Source organism: Colletotrichum orchidophilum (genome assembly GCF_001831195.1).
Source record: "Colletotrichum orchidophilum strain IMI 309357 chromosome Unknown Scaffold_39.1, whole genome shotgun sequence".
NCBI lineage: Eukaryota > Fungi > Ascomycota > Sordariomycetes > Glomerellales > Glomerellaceae > Colletotrichum > Colletotrichum orchidophilum.
In genome coordinates this window covers 238,173-257,966 of record NW_019172995.1, presented here as the reverse complement: position 1 = coordinate 257,966, position 19,794 = coordinate 238,173, and the positions used below count along the sequence as shown (strand labels likewise).

The 19,794-nt window shown below is 55.2% G+C and overlaps 6 protein-coding genes across 6 annotated transcripts; 2 read left to right on the top strand and 4 right to left on the bottom strand.

Annotated features, from left to right (window-relative positions):
• Positions 1–3,149: 3,149 nt before the first annotated feature.
• On the bottom strand, positions 3,150–3,695 carry CORC01_05626 (uncharacterized protein; the record flags this gene model as incomplete). The annotated part of the gene is made up of 1 exon (XM_022617268.1): positions 3,150–3,695. One exon carries the CDS (start codon positions 3,693–3,695, stop codon positions 3,150–3,152), a length of 546 nt encoding a protein of 181 aa, XP_022476282.1.
• A 799-nt stretch (positions 3,696–4,494) lies between these two features.
• CORC01_05625 (uncharacterized protein) lies at positions 4,495–5,001 on the bottom strand (the record flags this gene model as incomplete). The annotated part of the gene is made up of 1 exon (XM_022617267.1): positions 4,495–5,001. One exon carries the CDS (start codon positions 4,999–5,001, stop codon positions 4,495–4,497), a length of 507 nt encoding a protein of 168 aa, XP_022476281.1.
• Positions 5,002–8,961: 3,960 nt separating this feature from the next.
• On the top strand, positions 8,962–9,213 carry CORC01_05624 (uncharacterized protein; the record flags this gene model as incomplete). Its single annotated transcript, XM_022617266.1, has 1 exon — positions 8,962–9,213. The coding sequence occupies one exon, from the start codon at positions 8,962–8,964 to the stop codon at positions 9,211–9,213; it is 252 nt and encodes an 83-aa protein (XP_022476280.1).
• A 76-nt stretch (positions 9,214–9,289) lies between these two features.
• On the top strand, positions 9,290–9,991 carry CORC01_05623 (uncharacterized protein; the record flags this gene model as incomplete). The annotated part of the gene is made up of 1 exon (XM_022617265.1): positions 9,290–9,991. One exon carries the CDS (start codon positions 9,290–9,292, stop codon positions 9,989–9,991), a length of 702 nt encoding a protein of 233 aa, XP_022476279.1.
• A 1,677-nt stretch (positions 9,992–11,668) lies between these two features.
• Positions 11,669–16,289, bottom strand: CORC01_05622 (glutamate-cysteine ligase; the record flags this gene model as incomplete). The annotated part of the gene is made up of 6 exons (XM_022617264.1): positions 11,669–12,766; positions 12,953–13,661; positions 13,790–13,944; positions 14,074–14,139; positions 14,253–14,325; positions 16,273–16,289. The coding sequence occupies 6 exons, from the start codon at positions 16,287–16,289 to the stop codon at positions 11,669–11,671; spliced, it is 2,118 nt and encodes a 705-aa protein (XP_022476278.1).
• Positions 16,290–16,758: 469 nt separating this feature from the next.
• Positions 16,759–19,764, bottom strand: CORC01_05621 (nuclear polyadenylated RNA-binding protein; the record flags this gene model as incomplete). Its single annotated transcript, XM_022617263.1, has 5 exons — positions 16,759–17,877; positions 17,936–18,099; positions 18,152–18,192; positions 19,298–19,663; positions 19,721–19,764. The coding sequence occupies 5 exons, from the start codon at positions 19,762–19,764 to the stop codon at positions 16,759–16,761; spliced, it is 1,734 nt and encodes a 577-aa protein (XP_022476277.1).
• Between the last annotated feature and the right edge of the window lie 30 nt (positions 19,765–19,794).

Below are 19,794 nucleotides of genomic sequence, written 5' to 3'. Positions count from 1 at the left end.
ACGGGTGTGTGAGTGAGTGTGTGTGTGTGTGGTTAGACGGACGGGGGGTTTTGCGATGGCGTGCGCTCGTGCGGTTCACGGGGAGATAAGATGCCAAAAACTCTTTTACTCCGAGTATATACTTTTGGTATAACAACTAGCTCTTACTTTACGAGACAGTAATATAAAAAAGATGACGCATGAAGAGATAAGAGAAAGGAAAAGAATATATCACAATAAAAAAAAAAAAAAGACGTCAAGGTCCAGGGGTGATCTCGCAAGCGTGCACCGGCAGAAGGGGAAGAGGGTTTGGATCTCAGAGGTCGAAAAAGGTGTCACTTGTCATGGTTTTCCTGATCTGATCTGATGTACACCCAAGAGTCGGCAACCACATTCAGAGTTGATTGAACATGATGTGATATCTTGTTCCCGCTGCTTGATCCCTTGCCCACCGCCCCTCCCCATTCATCCATGCCCAATGCCTGGGCCCCCCCTCCAATGTTGCACGAAATACGCATGTATACTTGCTCGCCTGGTCGTCAGCAGTCATTAAAGAACGAATCTACGGGCCACCCCTCCCCCCTCCTTCAGTCTGAAAGCGCTTGTCAGGTAATGTAGGGGGTTGGCAGAGATCATATCATGTATACATACTCATTCTGGTCATATTGTGGGCATTTTAATTGGTAGGTCGCAAGGCAGCGAAGCTGGCAAGGCGACCGCATCCTTTCTTCGGGAAGTCGTGTAAATCACCGACGCATCTCAGCTTTCTCTGGTGACACAAAGGTAGATCGGGGAAGGGCGAGGGGGAGGGCGGACAAGGAGGCAGCAGGGTGGGCGTGGCTACCGTGATGTATAACGACGTGGTATCCATATCCAGGGAAGGCAGATATACCGTGTAGTCGCGCGTCGCCGATTCCGCCGCGTGCAACGTTGGCAAGGTATGGAAGGGTACGGTATACCGTATTTACGGGGTGGGTAAAGAGACGGGGACACACACACACGCAGAGAGAGAGAGTCACTTGTTGTTAGGGTGTAACGAGAGCAAAGAAAGGACCTGATACAAAACCGGATACCTAGCGTAAAAGAGGGGGGGTCCTAGATCGCAGAGACGGGTAGTCTGCTTGTTCAAATCGGTGTCTGTGGGACGTCGTACGGGTGGGTGAGGAGGGTAAACTTGCCTCTCGTCCTTCTGTGCCCTCCTCTTGTGCCAAGTTAGATTCCCCGTAATAAGAACCGGTTTGTCGTTCCCGCGCGCCGTTTCTCTTTCTCCCTTGCCGATTCGACGGAACCAGAAACAAAAAAGGTCTGGGGTGTGGGTGTCACCAAGTTGCGCTTCAGCATTACACGAAAACCACCACCAGCAAAGAGGGATGGAAAAATACAACAAAAGTATTATTTAAATAATTTAAAATAAAATAAAAAGATTGCCAACGGCAGGTTTACGCTGCATCGGCCGTAGCTTACATTTCCGGCTCCAGGCCTGCGTGCTTCGCTGTGCTGTGCGTGCCGCCGTGCTGTGCAGTGTGTCGTCGTACAGGCAGCATTACAACATTTGATATGAAGGACGCGAGAGCGAGCAATGCGAGCAACACGATTATGGGTTCAGTTGAGGGGTGGGTGTGCATCTTACCGACGTGCCGCGAGGTCAGGTAAGGTATCTACCTAGGGGAGGGGTGTGCAGCAATAACTGACAGACAAGGCCCCCGTAAACCACCCACTCGACTTTTGGAGGAGTATTTCTCTCAAACACCCCCGGTAGGTACAGCAGGTACGGCCTTCTCTGCCTTGGCTTTGCAGCTACAGAAGTCTCTGGGGGTTTTTTTTTTTGTTTTTCTTTCTTTCATGCCTTTCCCGTCTCTTGCTTTTCCTCCCCTATCCTTTTTTCGGGCTGGGGGCGGTGGCTTATTCGTTCGCGATGCGCGCTGCTGCTGACTTTGTGGTATGTGAGCTGTCGCAACTGGTGATGTGTTCGTTGCGCCCTCTTCTTGTTTTAATTCCCTCTTGTTCGTGCGCCTTGCCGTAAATCGTCCCGATTTGCTTTCCTGTCTCAACCTCTTCCGCTGCCGCCGTTCGCCGCCCCCTCTTTTCATTTTCTCTCTCCCGCCGATAGGGGCGTGTCTTCGTTTCCATGGCTTCTAGCGCACGGGTGGATTGAGGTGAAGGATGATGCCCCCCCCCACCGCCCCCCCCCCCCCCCCCCTCCCACCCTCGCTCCCCCCCGCCACCCCACCACCCCCCCCCCCCCCCCCCCGGCGCCCATCACGCTGGCTCTGCAGGAAAAAAGAAGCTGATTCCCCCTCCCCTGCCGTGGCGGCTTGCCTTGCCTGTCGCAGAGTGGTTATTCGGGTTGGTTCTGAAATCGACCGCCCGCAGAAGAATTGCCAATAACAGGGTCGGTCAGGATGCTGTTTCGCCCAGTCCCCGGAAAGGTCCCCTACGTTCGGCCAGGGGCCCTTGGTATGTGCTAACCAACCACACGGCGGATGTTGGATACTTGACGGGTTCCCACCCATGTTGCCTTGTACAGACGAGGGTTCGACTTCCTTCGGACGATGACGGGGATTTCTGTTGTCGTGGTTCCCTGGCTGGCGGGATAACTGCGATCATGCCGGAGAAAGGTTGAGACCAAAAAACAGGGTGACAAGCGGGGGGAAGACATTGACCTTCCGTTCCGCACATTAGTCAAGTAAACGTTTTCCGCTTCTAATGTCCATGCCTCAATGGAAGGTTTGGGGGGGAAAAAAAGCCTTGTGTCGGGTTTGGCGGCCGTGCCCAGATGCCAAGCTCTGGGCTTCTGTAGAAATTCCAGAGGGCAGTGAAAGGATGGCAAAAGTGTGGGCATTGTTCGAGATGCGGTCCATGTGGCAGAGCGACGGGGCGTAAGAGGGACCAAGAAAAAAGTCTATCTGGAAGGATTCCGTGCGTTGCGTGCCATGAACCGTCACTTGCGGCTAGGCGCGCTGGGCGCAAGAGGAGCTCGTCTTCCTTCTCATCACAGCTCCGGGAATACACTACGTCGCCTCGTGCCTTGTCTTGTCTGGGTCTCGCAGTGGATCCCACAGGAGGGCGATTGGTTCATGGATCTTGTTTCGACGGAAAGGGATTTTCATGGGGAGGCCCGAGAGCGATTTTGGACTTGAATTGCATTTCCATCGAGGCTGGTTTGCGAGTCACATTCCCGGTCTCGATGGAATGATTTTGACTTTGATGGGAGGCAAAGATGTGTTTGGGGCTTGTCGGTAGCTGACGGCGGGACATTCGAAGGAGGCGTCGGAGATATTCTGGGGGATGTCATGAACTTTCGAGGCCCAAAAAAGCATGGGAAGCGTAGGTATCCGTACGAGGTTTCGTAGGAGGCCGGAACGGAAGACATAGTGGTGTGGCAGACCGCATTGCATTCCGCAGCACAAGTTCGTCAGGACGTTGCATATTCTTCTGCTTGCGGCATCGTAACGTGTATCGTTCCGAAAACGAAAGGCCCGCGTGAAGTGGGCTCGTGCATGACATACGGGAGACTCGGTGTGCACCGCATGCACAACGTTGGCAGACATCGGCTCCGGGCCGGCTGGTCTGGCATGGAAGAGGAATGGCGGCGCCCCCCCCCCCCCAGATGGCGCGTCTCTGCGTCTCGGCCATGCGCCCGCGCGGTGCAGACGAACCCTTCCGCCGCACGCCGCACGCCGCACGCCGCAAGTCTCCAGGTACCCTACATGCATTGATAGACGACGCATGGGTGCAAAAGCGAGTCTTCTCGTCGCCATTCAATAGTAGGTATTCCGGCCGAATCCATGCGCTTACCCATATGGGCAGGCAGGCGGTCCTCCGCCCCTAGGCGAACTTGACTAGACCGGCTCATCCTTCTTCAAGAGCCTAGAGCGTAAACATGGCGAAATGTTGGCATAGGTGCTACCAATCGCGCATGGCTGTTGTCACTGTGCGTTGTTTGACAGAGTGTAGGGCTGTACAACGGCATCAGAGTCAAAAGCTGCAAGCAGGCGCATCTACGTCTATTCGAGATCTCTGTTTCGCGCTGTGCGAGCTTCGCGGGAGCATACTGAGGGGGGGCAAGGCGATGGCATCGTGTTGCAAGGCCTCGTGGAGGGTCCAGGCCAGGTCGGCGCCGCCAGCTGGGCATGGGGAATGCTGATCTGAAAGGAGTGCAGTCTTGACCGAAGAGGGGCTGGAAGACAGGTTTGATAACGGGGTTCGTGAGCATGTCTGGGGAGTACTGGTGATGTCGAGTACGACGCAGGTTCGTGAGGATCGGGATGGGTCCAAGTGGGCTTCGACCAGGGTCCAGCTCACCGTGGAAAACCTCGTGGCAGACTGGAGGTCAGTGCCTTGGGAGTATTCGTAGACTCTTCCCTTTGCAGCCTTTGCAGCGGCATTCCAAGAGTGAGACGGCCCGTTTAAGCAAGCAGTGCGGTTTTGACGGGTTAGCGCCCGACGCCCGACTTTCCTATCTTGCTCATTTGGGCTTGGATAACGCGGAGACCACCAACCATCCTGAAGGTTTCAAAACCCGTGGCTGAAAGGCTGGATACGAGTAAATCTCGCTTGGGCAAGGGGGCCTTTTGTCCAGGAAAGAGGTGTGGTCGATGCCAGATATAGATGCCGAAAGGCTAAAACGATCAAGGTGATATTGGCCAAAAGTCTGTAGGCTGGAGTTGAAGTCTGATAGCCGCGACGGGACCACTCACCACCGTCGAAGGGGCGGTAGAGCCACTCCAGCGCATAATAGGGCCGCGTCGCACGGGGATTCTGCGTTGCCAAGGTGGATGCGGATGGGCTCCTCACCTCGGCCGATCTCTGGAGGTGTTGTTGGAATACATTTTGAGTTTGGTGACCCAGGTCTAGGGCGCAGTTGAGGCTGGGCAGAACATCGTGCCATCTTGCATGGAAAGTGGATATGGCGGACGCCAGGGGGCTGACGAGAAAACGCAGGGTTTCCCGTCGTGGAGAAACAAGGCGGTCAACACGGCCTGTGTCATTGTCAATTTGCAGTTGGCGTGGAAGTTTCATTCTGAATGGTCCCACTTGGCGTTGCAGAGCTCAGAAAAGAGAGACAAGGTGGGCGTGGCAGCGAGACGAGACAAAACCGCACCATCGTGTCTCTTCCTGGTGAAGCCCGAACGTGCCTCAGCAGGTTACTCGTGGCTCGGGTCGGATGCCCTTGGGTCAGTGACCACGTTGGAGTCAATGGACACGAAGCGCTGCTTGATGGGAGGACACATTCCATTGCTCCCGAGCACAGCATCTTACAAGATGACGGCCCTTGGATATAGCGTATCCGGGATGTCGATGTGGTGGTTGCGCTGGATCTGAGTCCATCTGCCGGGCTAGAGTGTGCTCAGATGGTGGCCGCTAATTAGACCGAAGTCCCGTCGAAAGAAGAGGAAGGACTTAACAAGACCGGATTGAGTGGTGGCAGCGTGCACATCCCACTTGGCCCGTCGGACGAGACGAGCTGGTTTGCTTTTGCACCAAGTCATGTTACCGAACGTTGCTTTTACTTCGGTACCCGTGCCTGTAGCCGCGGTGATCGCTCATCAGAGACCTCCATGCATACGAGATCTTGTCAGCGACGATCAGGCGCGGGTCGAGTGGTGGCAGGCAGAAAAACTCCCGCTCGCATTTCGTCGCTTGGCTCGGCTCGGCTTCCTTCACTTGTCTGCGACTTGGCTTGATAATTTCATCCCACCCAAGCCGGCGAATAGACTGTTGTCCGTCATCTAGTGGTGATCTGAGATAGCCCGATGAATAAGCCAGCCTCCCTTGCACAATAGTACAGGAGGCGCCGTTGCGGATAACCTTGTGCACCTCGGCTGCATCTGGTGAGAATCAGGGTAACATCCCTGGAAACAGAGACCTTGTCGAATGGCGCCGGCGCCGACCCGAAACCATGGTTGCCCCTGCTGAGCGTGGAAGTGGAAGGAAATGGATAGCAGCCCCGACAATGAATTCCAAGGCGATTATTCGGTGTGGGCAAAACGTGGTTGCGGATGGCTGTGTGGATTTGAATTGCGCTGTTTTTGGAGGGTATCCCGATGGTCTTTGAACTCAACCGAAGGGGGGAGTGCGGTCAAAGAGCTGAAGCGGAGGGCGGGTTTTCGTACAGAGGTGGCTAGTGATGCCGAATGCCAAAGTTTGAGAGAGGGACGGAGGAACTTGAGGAACATGGAGGAACATGGACCCCAAAAATCAGATCAACAGGGTTAGCAGCTCGATCGCGGAAGCTGTTGGAAAATTCCCGGCGCTATTTTGGGTGGGCTAGCTGATTGAGTTTGATGTGACCTTGGACGGGGGGCGTGGGCGACACGGGTGCGGTACGTGGCGGTACGTGACGGTACTTGCCCTCTTGCCCTCATAAGGTCCCTAGTGAGAGAATGGTGGAAAGACTCCGGGCTGGGGCTTCCCTGGACGAGATTACCTAAGTGGGTGAGGTGGGCCCATATCGACCCCCGGCGGCTCCCCGGATGCGATCGCAGATTTGCGTCGATTTGATTGCGATTCACTTCGGGCGGGAAAAACGGGGGTGGATCCTCCCATGGCAGGCATCCCTCCACTCACAGCCCGTCGTCGTCCGTCCCAGTCCATCTCACGCACCGGCCACAAACCATACATCACACACACCACACACAGCAAGAGAAACACGACAGGAGGGAGCGGAGGAAGGGCGACGCTGCAAAATGCCTCAGAACGTCCCTACTTGGTACCTTATTCCTGCCACGGTATCCGAACCCAAAGTGTCTTAATGTCAAGGTTGGGTTGGGATGCCATCCTTCAACAACAGCCCTGGCTGTCTCCAGCTGCCAGACTAAAGGACAGCCGCGAATTGTTCGTCCCATTTCCGCCCCTCACGACTCGCGTGTGGCGTGATTTTTCCAACTCTCGTCGTCGCCAACGTCTTAGCGGGCTTCATCTCTTCCACGCTTTAGTAAGAGCCGGCCTCTTGGCCATGGACCATGGCACCCAAGTTCCGATCGATGCATCGCTATTCATTCGAAGGGGCCTAGAGGGGCCTACCTTACTCGTCACGTCTGCTGTAAGCCCACCTACCTTACTATTTGCCTTTCTGCCGCTTGCCCAAGGTAGCTGACCCATCGCACCTAGTCCATCGTGCTCGGGCATCCCGTGCTGGATCGTGGGGTAAGCTTGGTCGATTTAGATCCGCAAGTCGCACCATTGCTAAGCACCTGCACTGTGAACCTTCTCTCGTCTCTCTCTCTCTCTCTCGCTGTCCCGTCAAGAGTCATCCTTCACCGATACTGCCGCCATGGCAGGGTCTGAAACTCATATCGTTCTGGAACGAAGCCTGACGAGCAATCTGCCTATTGCGGATTGGCCAGCCCCGTCGTGATCTCCAGCCAACCTGTACTAGTGAGCTATTGGATCATTGAACGTCGGGTGCTCTGTGTTATCGCTCACTCGATGGAAGGTCTGCAGACTAAGTAGGCTTGTACCTGTCATGTATCTCTCAACTAAGTTTCCATTCCATGCGAGATCAGGCACTATACTCCACCTCGGTCAGAGCCTTCCCTGGCCAATGAGGTCCACTAACGCGGCCCTTTCCCTGCCGATGAACACGAGGAAGGAGAAACTTGAGCTCCACTCTTGGCCCAAGGCGGAGGTTAAGGTACATTGCCCGTACCTGATCAGGTCACGGGTAGTAAGGTATCATGCTCAGCCTAAGGTACCTACTCCGTAAGGTATCCGTACGAACACTTCCGCGTCGCGCTGTCTCCACTCCCAGTCCAACCCTCTCCCGCCTGCTGACCAACGACCAGCACCAAATTGCATTGGATGTTTCCAAGGCCGTCCCTCTTTTTTTTTTTTTCTGTGCCGACCGCAACTGCAAGATCTGCCCCTCACCTCCTGCGGTGACAGTGGAGCTCCCCATCAAGCGACCGACCCGATCTTTGGGTTCGTATCGTGCATAAAATTGCCTGTCAACCATCTAACCGACTGTTCAGACTCGTTGCCGTCGCTTCATACTCACTTGTCCCCCTCTACCTTTGACGGCAACCCATCGATATACCGGGGTCATTCTCCAATCGCTAGCTTCTTCCGCCGACCCTGTTCTGTCCGCTTATTGTCTGTCTCCGCCCGAGAACTTCGAACACGTCAGAGCGTCCTGTTACACACCCCCAAGGACGGACAGCCAAGGACATGCAAGTCGCTACATGGTCAGATGAGTTGCTGAGGCCGATCTCAATGACGGCAGTTGCTGTGGAGCAGGATGGAAATGAGGAATCTGCGCCAACGACCAGAGCGATATCTCTCTGCGCCTAAATTGCGCACTTCGCATCTGACACCCGAGCATATTGGAAAATCTCTTCGTCGCCCGGCCTGGTCTAGCCCAAGCCATACACCAAGACAACGTCCGTTGCCCGTTGATCTCTGCTATGGTGCAAAAGCTCCGTGCCTTTTCCCCGCCACGTGGGTTCTCTAGCACCGAACGCAGATAAGCTATGCTACTGACATCCTTGGATCTGGGCCGGGCCCGTTTCTCTCCCTGATCCATACCGAGACCCAACCGCAGTACATCTTAGCGGTGCGGCGATGCCGTGCGGCGCAATGTATACAGTACGAGTGTGCAGTACTTCCATCCCCTCTCGCCTCCAGCTGCCAGGCTCAGTTGGCTACGGATTCCCTGCTACTGGCCGCGAATGGCGTTCCTCTCTGCTCGGTATCCGTATAGAGTAGGGATACAACGACTACAACGGGCAGACAATAGAACGGCAGCGTTCCCCCTCCCCCTTCAAACACGCCAACTCGGACCACATGGGACCGGAGAGAGACAGAGAACATGCCATGCTGCAGCCCAGGTCCCTGGCCACCACCAGCTCTGGACCTTGCCTGGCTTGTCTAAACGGGACCACTATTATCCATATTCGACTTGGCGTTCAAACCTTCGCGCTTCCCCGTGGATGACATCGTACGATCCCATATCGCTTCGAGCATTTGCCCTTCGCTTCGCCTATGCTCTGTGGCCAAGATTCCTCGCTCAGTCCACCGATTTGCTACGGTTTCCCACGCTCCATTCCGCAAAGTCACCGGGTTTGGATCTCGTTGGATCTCATCAAACGATCTAACACCCGTGTGTCTGCGCAAGGGTGCGCTTCCATCCGTCTCTGGCCGCGCTACCGTCCAACCGGCTCGCCAATCTCCAAGCTTCAACTTGTCACATCTGACGGCCTGGGCGTGTATCGACCTCGTACCATGCGCCAATAGCCTTGATCGACATCATCGCAGCCGACTTTTGGTGACCCGTCACAAGTCCACAATACCACTCCTACGGCCGTTCGCCATGACTGCCCACTGTCAAACATTCACCGCACATGGCGGTCCAACAGCCAATATCAATAACCAAAGTCAGCTAATGATCGCAATACCGCCTCGCGCTGCTGAACCAGTCCCAAATTGCTCACAATCCCGTGCGCGGGAGACTAGCTCCTGCCTCGTCAATAGCGTGGCCCGTAAAGACTCACATCGCACGTTCAGCCCAGCCTGCTACGTCATGATGGACCAGCAATCGAACCATGGCGCTTCGCATCGATCAAGTCCGCTTGCGTACGCTTGCGGTTGCCACCGCCAGCCCGCCTCAGCCTGCCCACACGGCTCCCACGCGACATGTCAGAGTGGTGGTGGCCTTTCCGAATGCAGCGAGATGCCCATGCCAAAAGCAAGGCCGTCGTACAAGCGCCGCGTTTATCTCCTTACCTCACCAATTGCCGTAGCGGCGACGCTACCGGTGTTGGAACGTCAGGAAATGAAGGATACTTATGTTTTCAAGTTCTGGACTGTATTTCCATGCATGACCGTTCAGCCGTCGTCTCATTCGCTCAAAACGTCCTTGGACCTAGTAAGGGGTCTAGTAAGGGGTCAAGGACGACGGTGGAATCCTTCCAGATTATCTGTGATGCTGGCTTCGATCTTCAGTCCTGAACCCAGACGATGCGGTCCGCTAGTCCTGCCACATCACTCGGCAGAGCTCAAACCGCCAAGCTGAGATGTACAGTTGCACACGACCACTCCGCGAGGGCTCCAAGTAACAGCTCGAGGCTTGGCTTTGGTGTGAAAACCGGTGCCCAAACACCCTCCGATTTTCTTCAGCTTCTTGACGCTGTGCTGGGGTTAGATGCACCGTACCAGCACCCATCGGCCGGTGCTGAGTGTGTTGTCTTACAACACGGGTTTGGCATGGTTCGATCTGGAGAAACGGGCAGCCGAGAGCATATCAAACCATACATAGAAAACTGCTTGCCCCAGCTGCAACGTGGCTGATCGTCTGCGGAGGAATGCCGCCTTGAGATCACCACAAATTTGCCGGCAAGATGGGCGGGCAACAAGGGGACATTGCCCGTTTTCGAACGAGCCGGCTCCATATCGTCAACGCCATAGCGTCCTGTCATTGAATTGACCTCGTTGCATACCACGGCATAACCTCCCCAACCGAATTGGCGGTGCAACTATTCCCGCCACAGGATCGCACTTGTTTGGCGTGCGCCATGGTCGAGATCCAAGACACGGCCTGGCGGTCCAGCAAGCTCATCCGGTCCAACTAGGATGCAGCGCTGGCGCTTTTTTTGAGGAAATAACACACCAGCCCCGTGTCGATTTCAAATTTTACTTTTGGCGTTTGGCTTGCTAACAGGGCGAGCGAGCCATGATACGACACGCCTCTCCACCTCCACACACACCCCTTTAGTTCCAGATTACCGGCTTCCCGGGTTATCCCTTCCCTGGAAACTGGGAACGGAGAACTCCTTCAGCATGCGCCATTCCAATTTCTCCATCATGACTTACGGCCGGTCCCAGCTTTCCGGATCATCGTCATGCGGCATGGAAGCCAAGGCCAGTGGAATTGCCGCGCCGTCTGGAGTCAAGAGGCTGCAGCAAGTGTATTCGTCATGTTAGGTCTGATGACTGTCTCAATTTCGAGACGCCTCGGGAGTGTAAGGACACATTTGCGCAGGCATTTCATTTTCCAAAGGATTGAGAATACTATCGCCAATGGTTCCAGGGTCCTATGACCTACCTAATCCCTGGCTTCCTGCAAGTTCAGCCCTCACCGAGATGGGAGCAAACACGACCCGTTGGAGAAGGATGGGAAGCGCTCCGGGATTCCGCTTTTCTCGACGCTTTGAATTTCGACTCCTTCAATCGAGCTAAGTAGGCACTAAGTCAGCCTGATATGTCTGCGTTGGGGTGGGACTTGTAGCCTGGGGCTCGATCACGCTTGTGCACTCCTCAGATTCACTTCGTCTTGGATGCTCGATGCTCGATGCTGGATGCTGGATCGACGACGCAGGATTAGATCGAGACTTGTTCGCGACCAGCTAAGCATTTCGGCTTCATGAATTACTCCCAAGCCGATATTGACGTTGGCCTTGAGACCACACCTGCGGCGGACGTCGGTAGGGCTCTCTCACCTTCGCGCATAGGATACGCTACGAGTCAACTTGCAATGCTACCTTGATATATGCTTTTGAGTCTATGAGTTCATTACGTGCAGGAGAATCCTTTCCAAGGCGCCGCCGAATGCGACCTTTCATGTGCCTGATGACAATGAGATCCCACCGCCCTCCCCCTTCCCCCCCCTTGCTTCTTTTTTTCTTTTGTGGCCCAGTGACTCGGTTGCGATAATGCCTCCATCTCCGAAGCGGCCAAACACTCTAGGGTCAGTTTAAGCCTGCTCAGAATGTTTCCTCTTCCGAGGCGAAACTTCCGGTTCACCGCAGCCTCGGCGGAAGCTTCCGAGCAGCTTCGGGAGGCCGTGAATGTCCAGCCCGGTGAAGCCCGTGCCAGCCGTCTCCCGCTCGCCAATGGCGATGACGGCCGCGATGATGTCCTTTTGCACGTCCTCGCCCACGACGCTGTCGTGCTTGTAGCCCGGGTGAACGTCGATGAGGTTGCGCAGCCAGCGGGCCGCCGTGTCCAGCTTGCCGCTGGCGCGTTGGCTGATGAGGCGCAGGTACGTGTCCAGCTCGCAGCGGGTCTGGACGTCGACGTTGACGCTGTCGAGGTAGCTCTCCACGAGGGGAATGAGGCCGGGGAATTCGCCGTCTGAGCTGCCGTTGATGATGTCGTTGACTGTCATCTCGGTGTATTCGTCCTCGACGGGGCCGACGGGCGTAGGGGGACGGCTTGGGACTGCTGAGCCGGGCCGCGAGCCGGGTCTCGAGTCGTCGCCGCCCTGGCCCTGGCCCTGGTTGAGGTTGGGGTTGACGCGGACCTGGCGGCTGGGGAAGGGGTTTTTGCGGAAAAAGAAGGATTCTTTCAGGACGGCGTCGACGGTGTGGGCGCGCTCCATGTTCTCGTCGACTTTGGTGATGGGTATGTAAAAGTTGAGGTCAAAGGAGAGGATGGCGCGGGTGACGAGGACCATGAAGACGGAGAAGGCGGCGTTTTCAAAGTCGGTGAGCTGGATCTCCATGGGGCGGAACTCGACGCGCCAGCCGATGCTGTTGTCGGCGGGCGGGGGCTTGAAGCGCATGTGCTGCCAGTTTGTGGACTGGAGGTTCTCAAAGTGGTCCGTCTTGGCGAGGTCGAGCTCCTGGAGGTCCTCTTCGAAGACGACAATGGGGTCGCGGATGAAGAGGTGGGCAAAGTGCGTCGCGAGGCGGTCGTCCATGCCGCCGTCCATGAGCTTGGCTTTGATGTCCTCGTCGATGACGAGGTTCGGGTCGAGGTACTCCTGGCGGAGGCGCGGGTCGGTGGAGATGTAGGTCGAGTTTGAGGCGTAGCGGGATTTGGGAATGCGCCAGCGGTCGTTTTTCAGGGGCTGGTGGTGTCTGTTAGTGTGGATTCATCGGGAGCTATCTTGATTGCAAGGAGGGGACTGTGTGTGTATGTGTGTGTGTGTGTGTGTGATAGAGATAGGGGGAGAGAGGAGGGGGAGAGAAAGGGGGAGAGAGATCAGGTATGACCGAGTGAAGAATTGAGCGTGTGCTTGTCCGTCGTCTCTCACCTTTTCTCCGAGTTCTTCTGGGGTTCTGCAGTCCACGGCTCGGCTGATCTGATTCCATCTCACGTCGGTGTTGGCCAGGAACCCCTTATACACGGGCGTGGCAGCCGTCAAGGCGAGCATGATGGGGCCCAGCGGGCTGAGCTGGTCGTACATCTTGCGGCCCTCGGTGATGTTCTTGGCCTGGAAGGTGATTTGCAGACAGCAGCTGCCCATGCCGAACGCCATCGCGTCCATGTGGATAAAGTTGTCGGGCGCGGCGCCGTTGCGGACGTCGTCGTCCTCGGGCCAGTTGTGCAGGTCGCGGTTGACGGTGGGGTCCCTCCAGGGCTTGGGCGTGTTCACGTCGTGGAAGACGGGGACGTTGACCTGAACTTTGCGGCCGCGGCGCCAGCGGATGTTGGCGGCGAGGGTGGGGAAGCGGATGTGCGGGTTGGCGATCTCGTCGGGGACGAACTGGGAGCGCAGTTTGGGGCCCGAGGGCGGGTAGTAGGGCTCTGTGAAGTCGCCGGGGCAGCCGATGCGGGGGAAGGTTGTGAGGGTGATGGGGTACTCGTTGGAATGCATGTGGTCCTTTGCGATCTTGCGGCGGAGCTTCATGTCGGGCTCGACGTCGAGGAGCTCCTTGAAGCCGATACCCCAGGGTTTCCCGGGGGTGGCCTCGAGCATGAAGCGGCCGAATTCCGGGTGGAAGACGGGAAGGGTGACTGATCTGTTTTGGTACGGTCAGTTAACCGAGGCTTGTTTTCTACGTCTCACCTTCATGAACTGTATGAAGAGTTCATGCGGCGCGACGGCAGTGATGAGAAAGGGGAGGGGGGGAATAGGGGTAAGACGCACGACTGCTCTCTTGCGACTTCCTGGAGCTCTGGCACGCAGCCGCCCTCCTTGGCGAGATCGGGGCTCTCGGCGAGTGCTGTGAGAATCTCGGCTTGTCTGAGAGACAGACGGACCTTTGGCTCATCCTCTGAGTAGGTCACGACCAGATACTCGACCTTGAGTGAATATCGTCAGTTTCCAAATTCTGATGTCTTGCAGTGACTGAGTGGTGCGATGAGGGTATGAGACGCCGGCACTCATGCATGAGGCAAGGAGCAACACATCTCACAACAGCTTTCACATACCTCATCTCCCCAGAGCAAGGCATCACGCTCTTTGCTCTTTGCCTTGTTCCATATCTCCAAGAGTTGCTAATACCACCAAAAGACTCGAGTCAGCAAACTTTTCATGAATCATCGAACCGCCCCTGAGAATTGCCGCCAGCCTCGTGGGTGGTCGTTGATATTGAGAAAGGCGCTCGAACCTTGATACCCCACTCGCGGACCTTTCCAGCACTCTTCTTGGCCTCTGGCCAGTCGAGAGGGGTTCCAAGTGCCCTATGGTGAACATGTTAGAAGATTGCATCATTAATTATTCGTAGTGAAGATGAGAGGATGAGGCAAACTTGCAGGAGACCCATGGTTCCGGTAATGTGCTACAGTTCCTGGTGGTTGTTTGGAGGAGGTGCGGCTACGGCCGGGTTTGCCCGGTGATCGGCGTTTGGGACAATGACGGCGTTATGAGAAAAACGGCCCGAGAAGTGTGAAAATTCCGCCGCAACGTTAATACAGGTGTGATGGGAAAGAAGTCCCCTCCAATAGTAGAAGAGCGGTGTCAGCCGGACAATGGCCAAGAAAGCATCTACAGTGAAGCCTCTCTACGACTCTACGAGTAAGTGTGAGACAAAACGCTGCCTAGTATGGAGGGGTCGGTTCTGATAAGACGTCAGACCTGGCAGCTCACGATGCAAGGGTCCGGGGCGGGCGCAAAACAAGGCGAACTGGTCGAACGGGATGGCGGGTGTTTCGCAGCGCTTTCGCAAAAGGTGGGACGCCGTTTTCTTCAATGGTAGGTAAGGTAGGTAAGGTAGTTTTCTCCTGCGATTGCGCAATGGTGTCGGCAGCCGAAATGGGAAAGCCCTGGTCGTATAGTCCAATTCGTAAGGTGGTGTGGTTGGTGGTCGTAGCCTGTACCTGTAGGTAGGTCAGGGCCTTTTTTTTTCTTTTTTTTCTGGGCCGTTTACTCTTGGTTTGGGTTGCAAAGAGTATCTGTTATTAACGTGGTTGCTTATCCAATCACAGACCCTTTCCTTCAAATCACGTCAATAAGACTGGAAAAAAGAGGAACGTGGGATTTGGGTGGTGGAGGGTGGGAAAGTAAGGAAAAAAGGTTACGGTCTAGATTCTGGGCACGGGAAAAATAAGGTATGGTAAGGGCGCTGCGGAAGGGCGCGAGCATGTTGAACTGCAGCTTTGATGGGTTTGTCATTTTTTTTTTTTTTTTTTTTTTTTATTCTTGTTCCCTTTTTTTTTTTTTTTTGGGGGTTTGGGGTGTGTTGGGGGGGGGGGGGGGGGTGGGGGGTTTTTGTAGTGTGGTTTGTTTGGTTTTTTATTTTTTTTTTTTTTTTTTTTTTTTTTCCCTTCTCCCACTTTGCATATTTTCTAGCGTTTTGAGACTTTTTTGCGTGGTTCCCCGACGATGGAGGGGTAAGAACGGAGGGGTTGATTAGAAATCACATGCGTTGCTTAGTTCGACATTTGGGTTGCCGTGTTTTGATTTTTTTTTGTCCTCCCCCCCAGGCGCCCTTGTTCGGTTCTTCCCTTTCTTTAGGCTTTAGCGGTAGCCCACCAGACGTGGAGTTTGGGGAAATTGTTTCCCGCCGGCCGGACTGACCGAGTCGGAAGCACGGCGGTAGCCGTGATGGCCATTCGACTTGACAAAGTTGACATGGAGAAAGCTCGGTGGTTGTCCGGCGTTCTGGGGAACTGGATACCTCGAATCGCTGCAAATGATAAATTGAGTAGCACTGATTGAACTTTGGCTAACCACCCAAATCGCGTTCCTTGGGCGGCTACTCCGTGTATCCTACTCGTTCTCGTAGGCGCCCAGGACACCGGCCCATCAGGACGGGACTGAATAAGTCCCGTTCGAGGGGTGGGCGGGGTTTCCGAAGATGTGCGGGGAGGAAGCTGCTGAAGAAGCGCAAGAAAGGAAATCCATAGAGACTTCCTGTTGTCAATACCCACACAAAAGTAAAGACTACACACGGGTTGTCTGCCATCCTTTCTGTTGAAAACCTCGAGCTGGAAACAGCAGGGAAGTGAAGTTCTCATATATCCAATTCGTATGAAGTTAGTTGACCCTGAGCTCTCGGTATACCGCCTGAAGGTGGTCGGGTTATTTTAACTTCAGGCTCCGGCCCGGTTCGGAAGACCAAGCCGGGGCGAGTCTTTCCTCAAGCAGACTCTGATATAATGACCTGACTAGCCGTAACATCCACGTACCTCAGCTTCCCACTCATGTAGATTCATCGAATGCGTGTTCTCCAGCAGACTAGTTTCACGTATCGATGACAGGTTCATACTTCAAGGTTTCACCTCAAAAGGTGAAATAGCTTAAGGGTCGCTGATTAATGGCTTGTTTTATCTCCTATCTGGAGTATAGTACAAATTTCCCAAGAAGGTGGTGTTTAAAGGAAAGATGAAAAGTCGCGAGAGCAATAAGCAAAGTCTGCCGAACCCAAGCCGTACCCCATTCCAGTCCTAATGTCTCTCCGTTCCAGAGAAAACGTGAGGCCTTCGTTCCACACATGCAGTTCTGATCACCGCCACCCTCCTACTTCTCTTAGAACCTCGTCAAACTGTCAACCTTGAATGGCCCTCTTTTCGCCGGCCAGACTTGGTGAAGCGATTCGGTCTGCTCTTGTGATGATCGGTGTTGCTTCCGTCCCGGATACCTAAAACCCCTTCTTCGGCCACCCACAAAGTGTCCTAACGCGAGTAAGGATGGAAACCTCGATTGCTGCTCCGTCCGCCGCCGCGGTAGTTAGCGCCGGGTCTGCCCGCGTTCTTGGGCCCGGTAGGAGCGTTGGCAGGCGGGGCATGCGCCGGATCGGGTGATCCCTGATGGGAACCACCGCTGTGAGAGCCACCACGGTGACCGCCTCTGAAGCCTCCCCGGCCGCCCTGATTCGGTTGGGGAACATCGTCGTACATGCCCTCCCAAGATGTCGGAGCGCCGCCGCCGCCGCCCATGGCGTATGCACCAGCCTGGTTGTATTGGTCACGAGGAGCGCCTCCGCCGCCGCTGCTGCCTCCCCGACGCGGTCCCTGTCCGCCGCCGGGTTGCTGTTGCGGCTGGCCTCCCTGAGACGGGTCGAACATCTGCTGCTGGGGGCTGAAGCTGCCGCTAGGCCCAGAAGGGGGACCGCCCTGCTGTCCCATCTGCTGCTGCATCTGCTGTTGCATCTGCTGCATCTGCTGCATCATTTGCGGCGTCATCTGGCCCATCATGCCTTGCTGACCATTGCCGCCTCCACCGCGGCCCATCATCTGGTTCTGCATCTGCTGCATCTGCTGCATTTGCATCATCTGCTGCATCATTGCCGGGTTCATGGGACCCATGCCTCTGCTCATGGCCATTTGTTGCTGCATCATGGCGAAATACTGCTGCATGCGTTGGAAGTACTGTGCCATGACTTGCGGCGTCATACCTCCTGCAGCACCCATCTGGCCGCCTCCCATTCCGCCTTGTCCACCCTGGGCACCGTCTTCGCCCTTCCTGAACTTGCCTCCGCGCCGCGCAGCTTCTTCTTCTTCGCGGAGATTACCGCGCGGTTGAGCCTTCTTGACCTCAATCGGCTTGCCGTGAATCTCCAAACTGGTGCTAAGGCATGCATCGACGCCGGCTTCGCTTTCAAACGTGACGAAACCGAAACCGCGAGGGCGACCGGTGTCCTTGTCCATCATGAGGGTTGCGTCGACCACGCGGCCGAACTGAGCAAAGTAGTCCTTGAACTCTTGATCGGTGGTGTCTTGACTGACACCGCCGACAAAGATCTTGCTTGTCTTTTCCTGCTCATCGCGAGGAATAGCGCGCTTGGGGTCAATCTGGTTTTCTTTACGTTAGCGTCATGCCGGGGTTACGACTGGCTCAGTGAGTTCTTACGATTTTGCCATCCAAGAAATGTTCCTTGACCATAACAATGTTTACTGTCTTGGCGTCTCTGAACGTAAGGAAGCCAAAGCCTCTTGACCGTCCGGTGCTGCTGTCTCTCATAACAGTGCACTCGACAACTTCGCCGAATTGGGAGAAGTAGTCCCTTAGGGATTCTGGCGGCAATTAGAAAACCGCGCGGTGCTGGCAAATACAAGAAAGACTTACGATCTGTCGTCTCCCAATTGAGGCCACCAATAAACATCTTCCTGAAGTCATGAGAATATTAGTCACTGAATCTACTAACAATTCAAAAATCAATGCGTGAATGTGCTCGTGTTCTGGTTTATAGCAAGCAAAATCCGTAGACAGTGACAAGGGCTAACGGCCATTGCGGGTTTCGGCGTATGAATGCAACGGAACAAGCATTCCCGAGACCATGGATTGGTTGCATTGTCTTCCCGACGGCGATAGGCTGACTGCCTAAGGCTTTCCCCCTCTTGGAAACACAGGCAGCCTGGTTTCTAATAGCATGAGATCGCATTTCTTGGCGTTGATATTTTGATCGATGGCCGGCATAACATGCTTCTTGACGGGTACCTCCTCGTGGCCAACTGTAGATTCAGATGGTAATCTGTTGATGAATCATCAAAGTGACGTGCATAGGTTGGTTGCTTCAGCATCGGTGCCTTTGTGAGAGGGCCGAGGACTTCAGAACTCAACCCCAGCCATAGTGGTTGTTGAAGACGAGCAGCACCAGCCAGCCACAGAAACTCTCTCACGTCTGGGGAGAATTGCGGAGCGGATAGCCTGGTCATTGTCGAAAGTTTGGTGTTTTTTGCTATCGTCAAGTCTCTGCTAGCTCTAGCTTCGAGCGCTATCCGCTGCTAATCTCGCTACAGCAGCCAAAGAACGCAGGATATTCTCTCTGCGACTGGGCTATAGAAGGCGCACGAGGGTGCTCCTGATCTGACTGACTGATGACTGACTATCGTCGGCATATCTCGGTGCTCAGGCTGCTTTTCCAGCTGACTTTTTCGCGGTACCTCTTAATGGCTTCTCTTTCTTGCTTTTCTTCAAGCTTCTCATGTCTTCTCTGAATCTTTCCTTGGCCTGCTTGATGGCCCTGAAGAATGTTTCCCAAGATGCGGCTGGCCGACGTCTTGTATCGATGCCCTCTCTTGTCCATCCAAGTCCCCTTGACCTAGCAGGCCCGATGCGAGATACCATGGGCCACCGATGCCCGAGTTCCCTCTGACCACAGCAGAAGAGCTGCAAATTAATCCAGTAGAGACACGCGTCCCAACTATGGGTGCATGGGGTATGGGTTGTGTAGCAAGTGCAAAAATCATGTAGCTGGCAAACAGAACTTACCCATCTTCCTTGGCGCTCGGGTTCTTGGCCGTGCTTGTCGAGTACGTGGGCTCTTCCTGCTTGTTGCCGGCAAACCCATTCGAAGGCGGCGCATAACCGCTACTTCCACCACCGCCACCGCCGCTGCCGCTGCCGCCGCCGCCGCCGCCGCCATCACCACCGAGGTTGAAGTCCACTTCATCATCGTCATCCTCCTCGTCGTATTTCATTTGATCATCGCCACCACCGCCGCCGTACTCCGGTTCAGCCTGGGGAGGCGGTTCAACATGTGTCTCGATGCTCTGTTGAGGATCAGCGACTGGAGCGGGGGCGGCAGGCGCGGGCTGCTGGGCGGCAGCTGGTTTCGCGGGGGTGTCATCGTCGTAGCTGTGGCACATATCAGCAAGTTCTTGACAGTGGCAGGTGACACCTGTAGTCACTCACAGATCGGCGAAGAGGTCTTCTTCGAAGTTCTCGGGCTCGGTCATCCTGGCGGGTGCTCAACAATCGTCGACGAG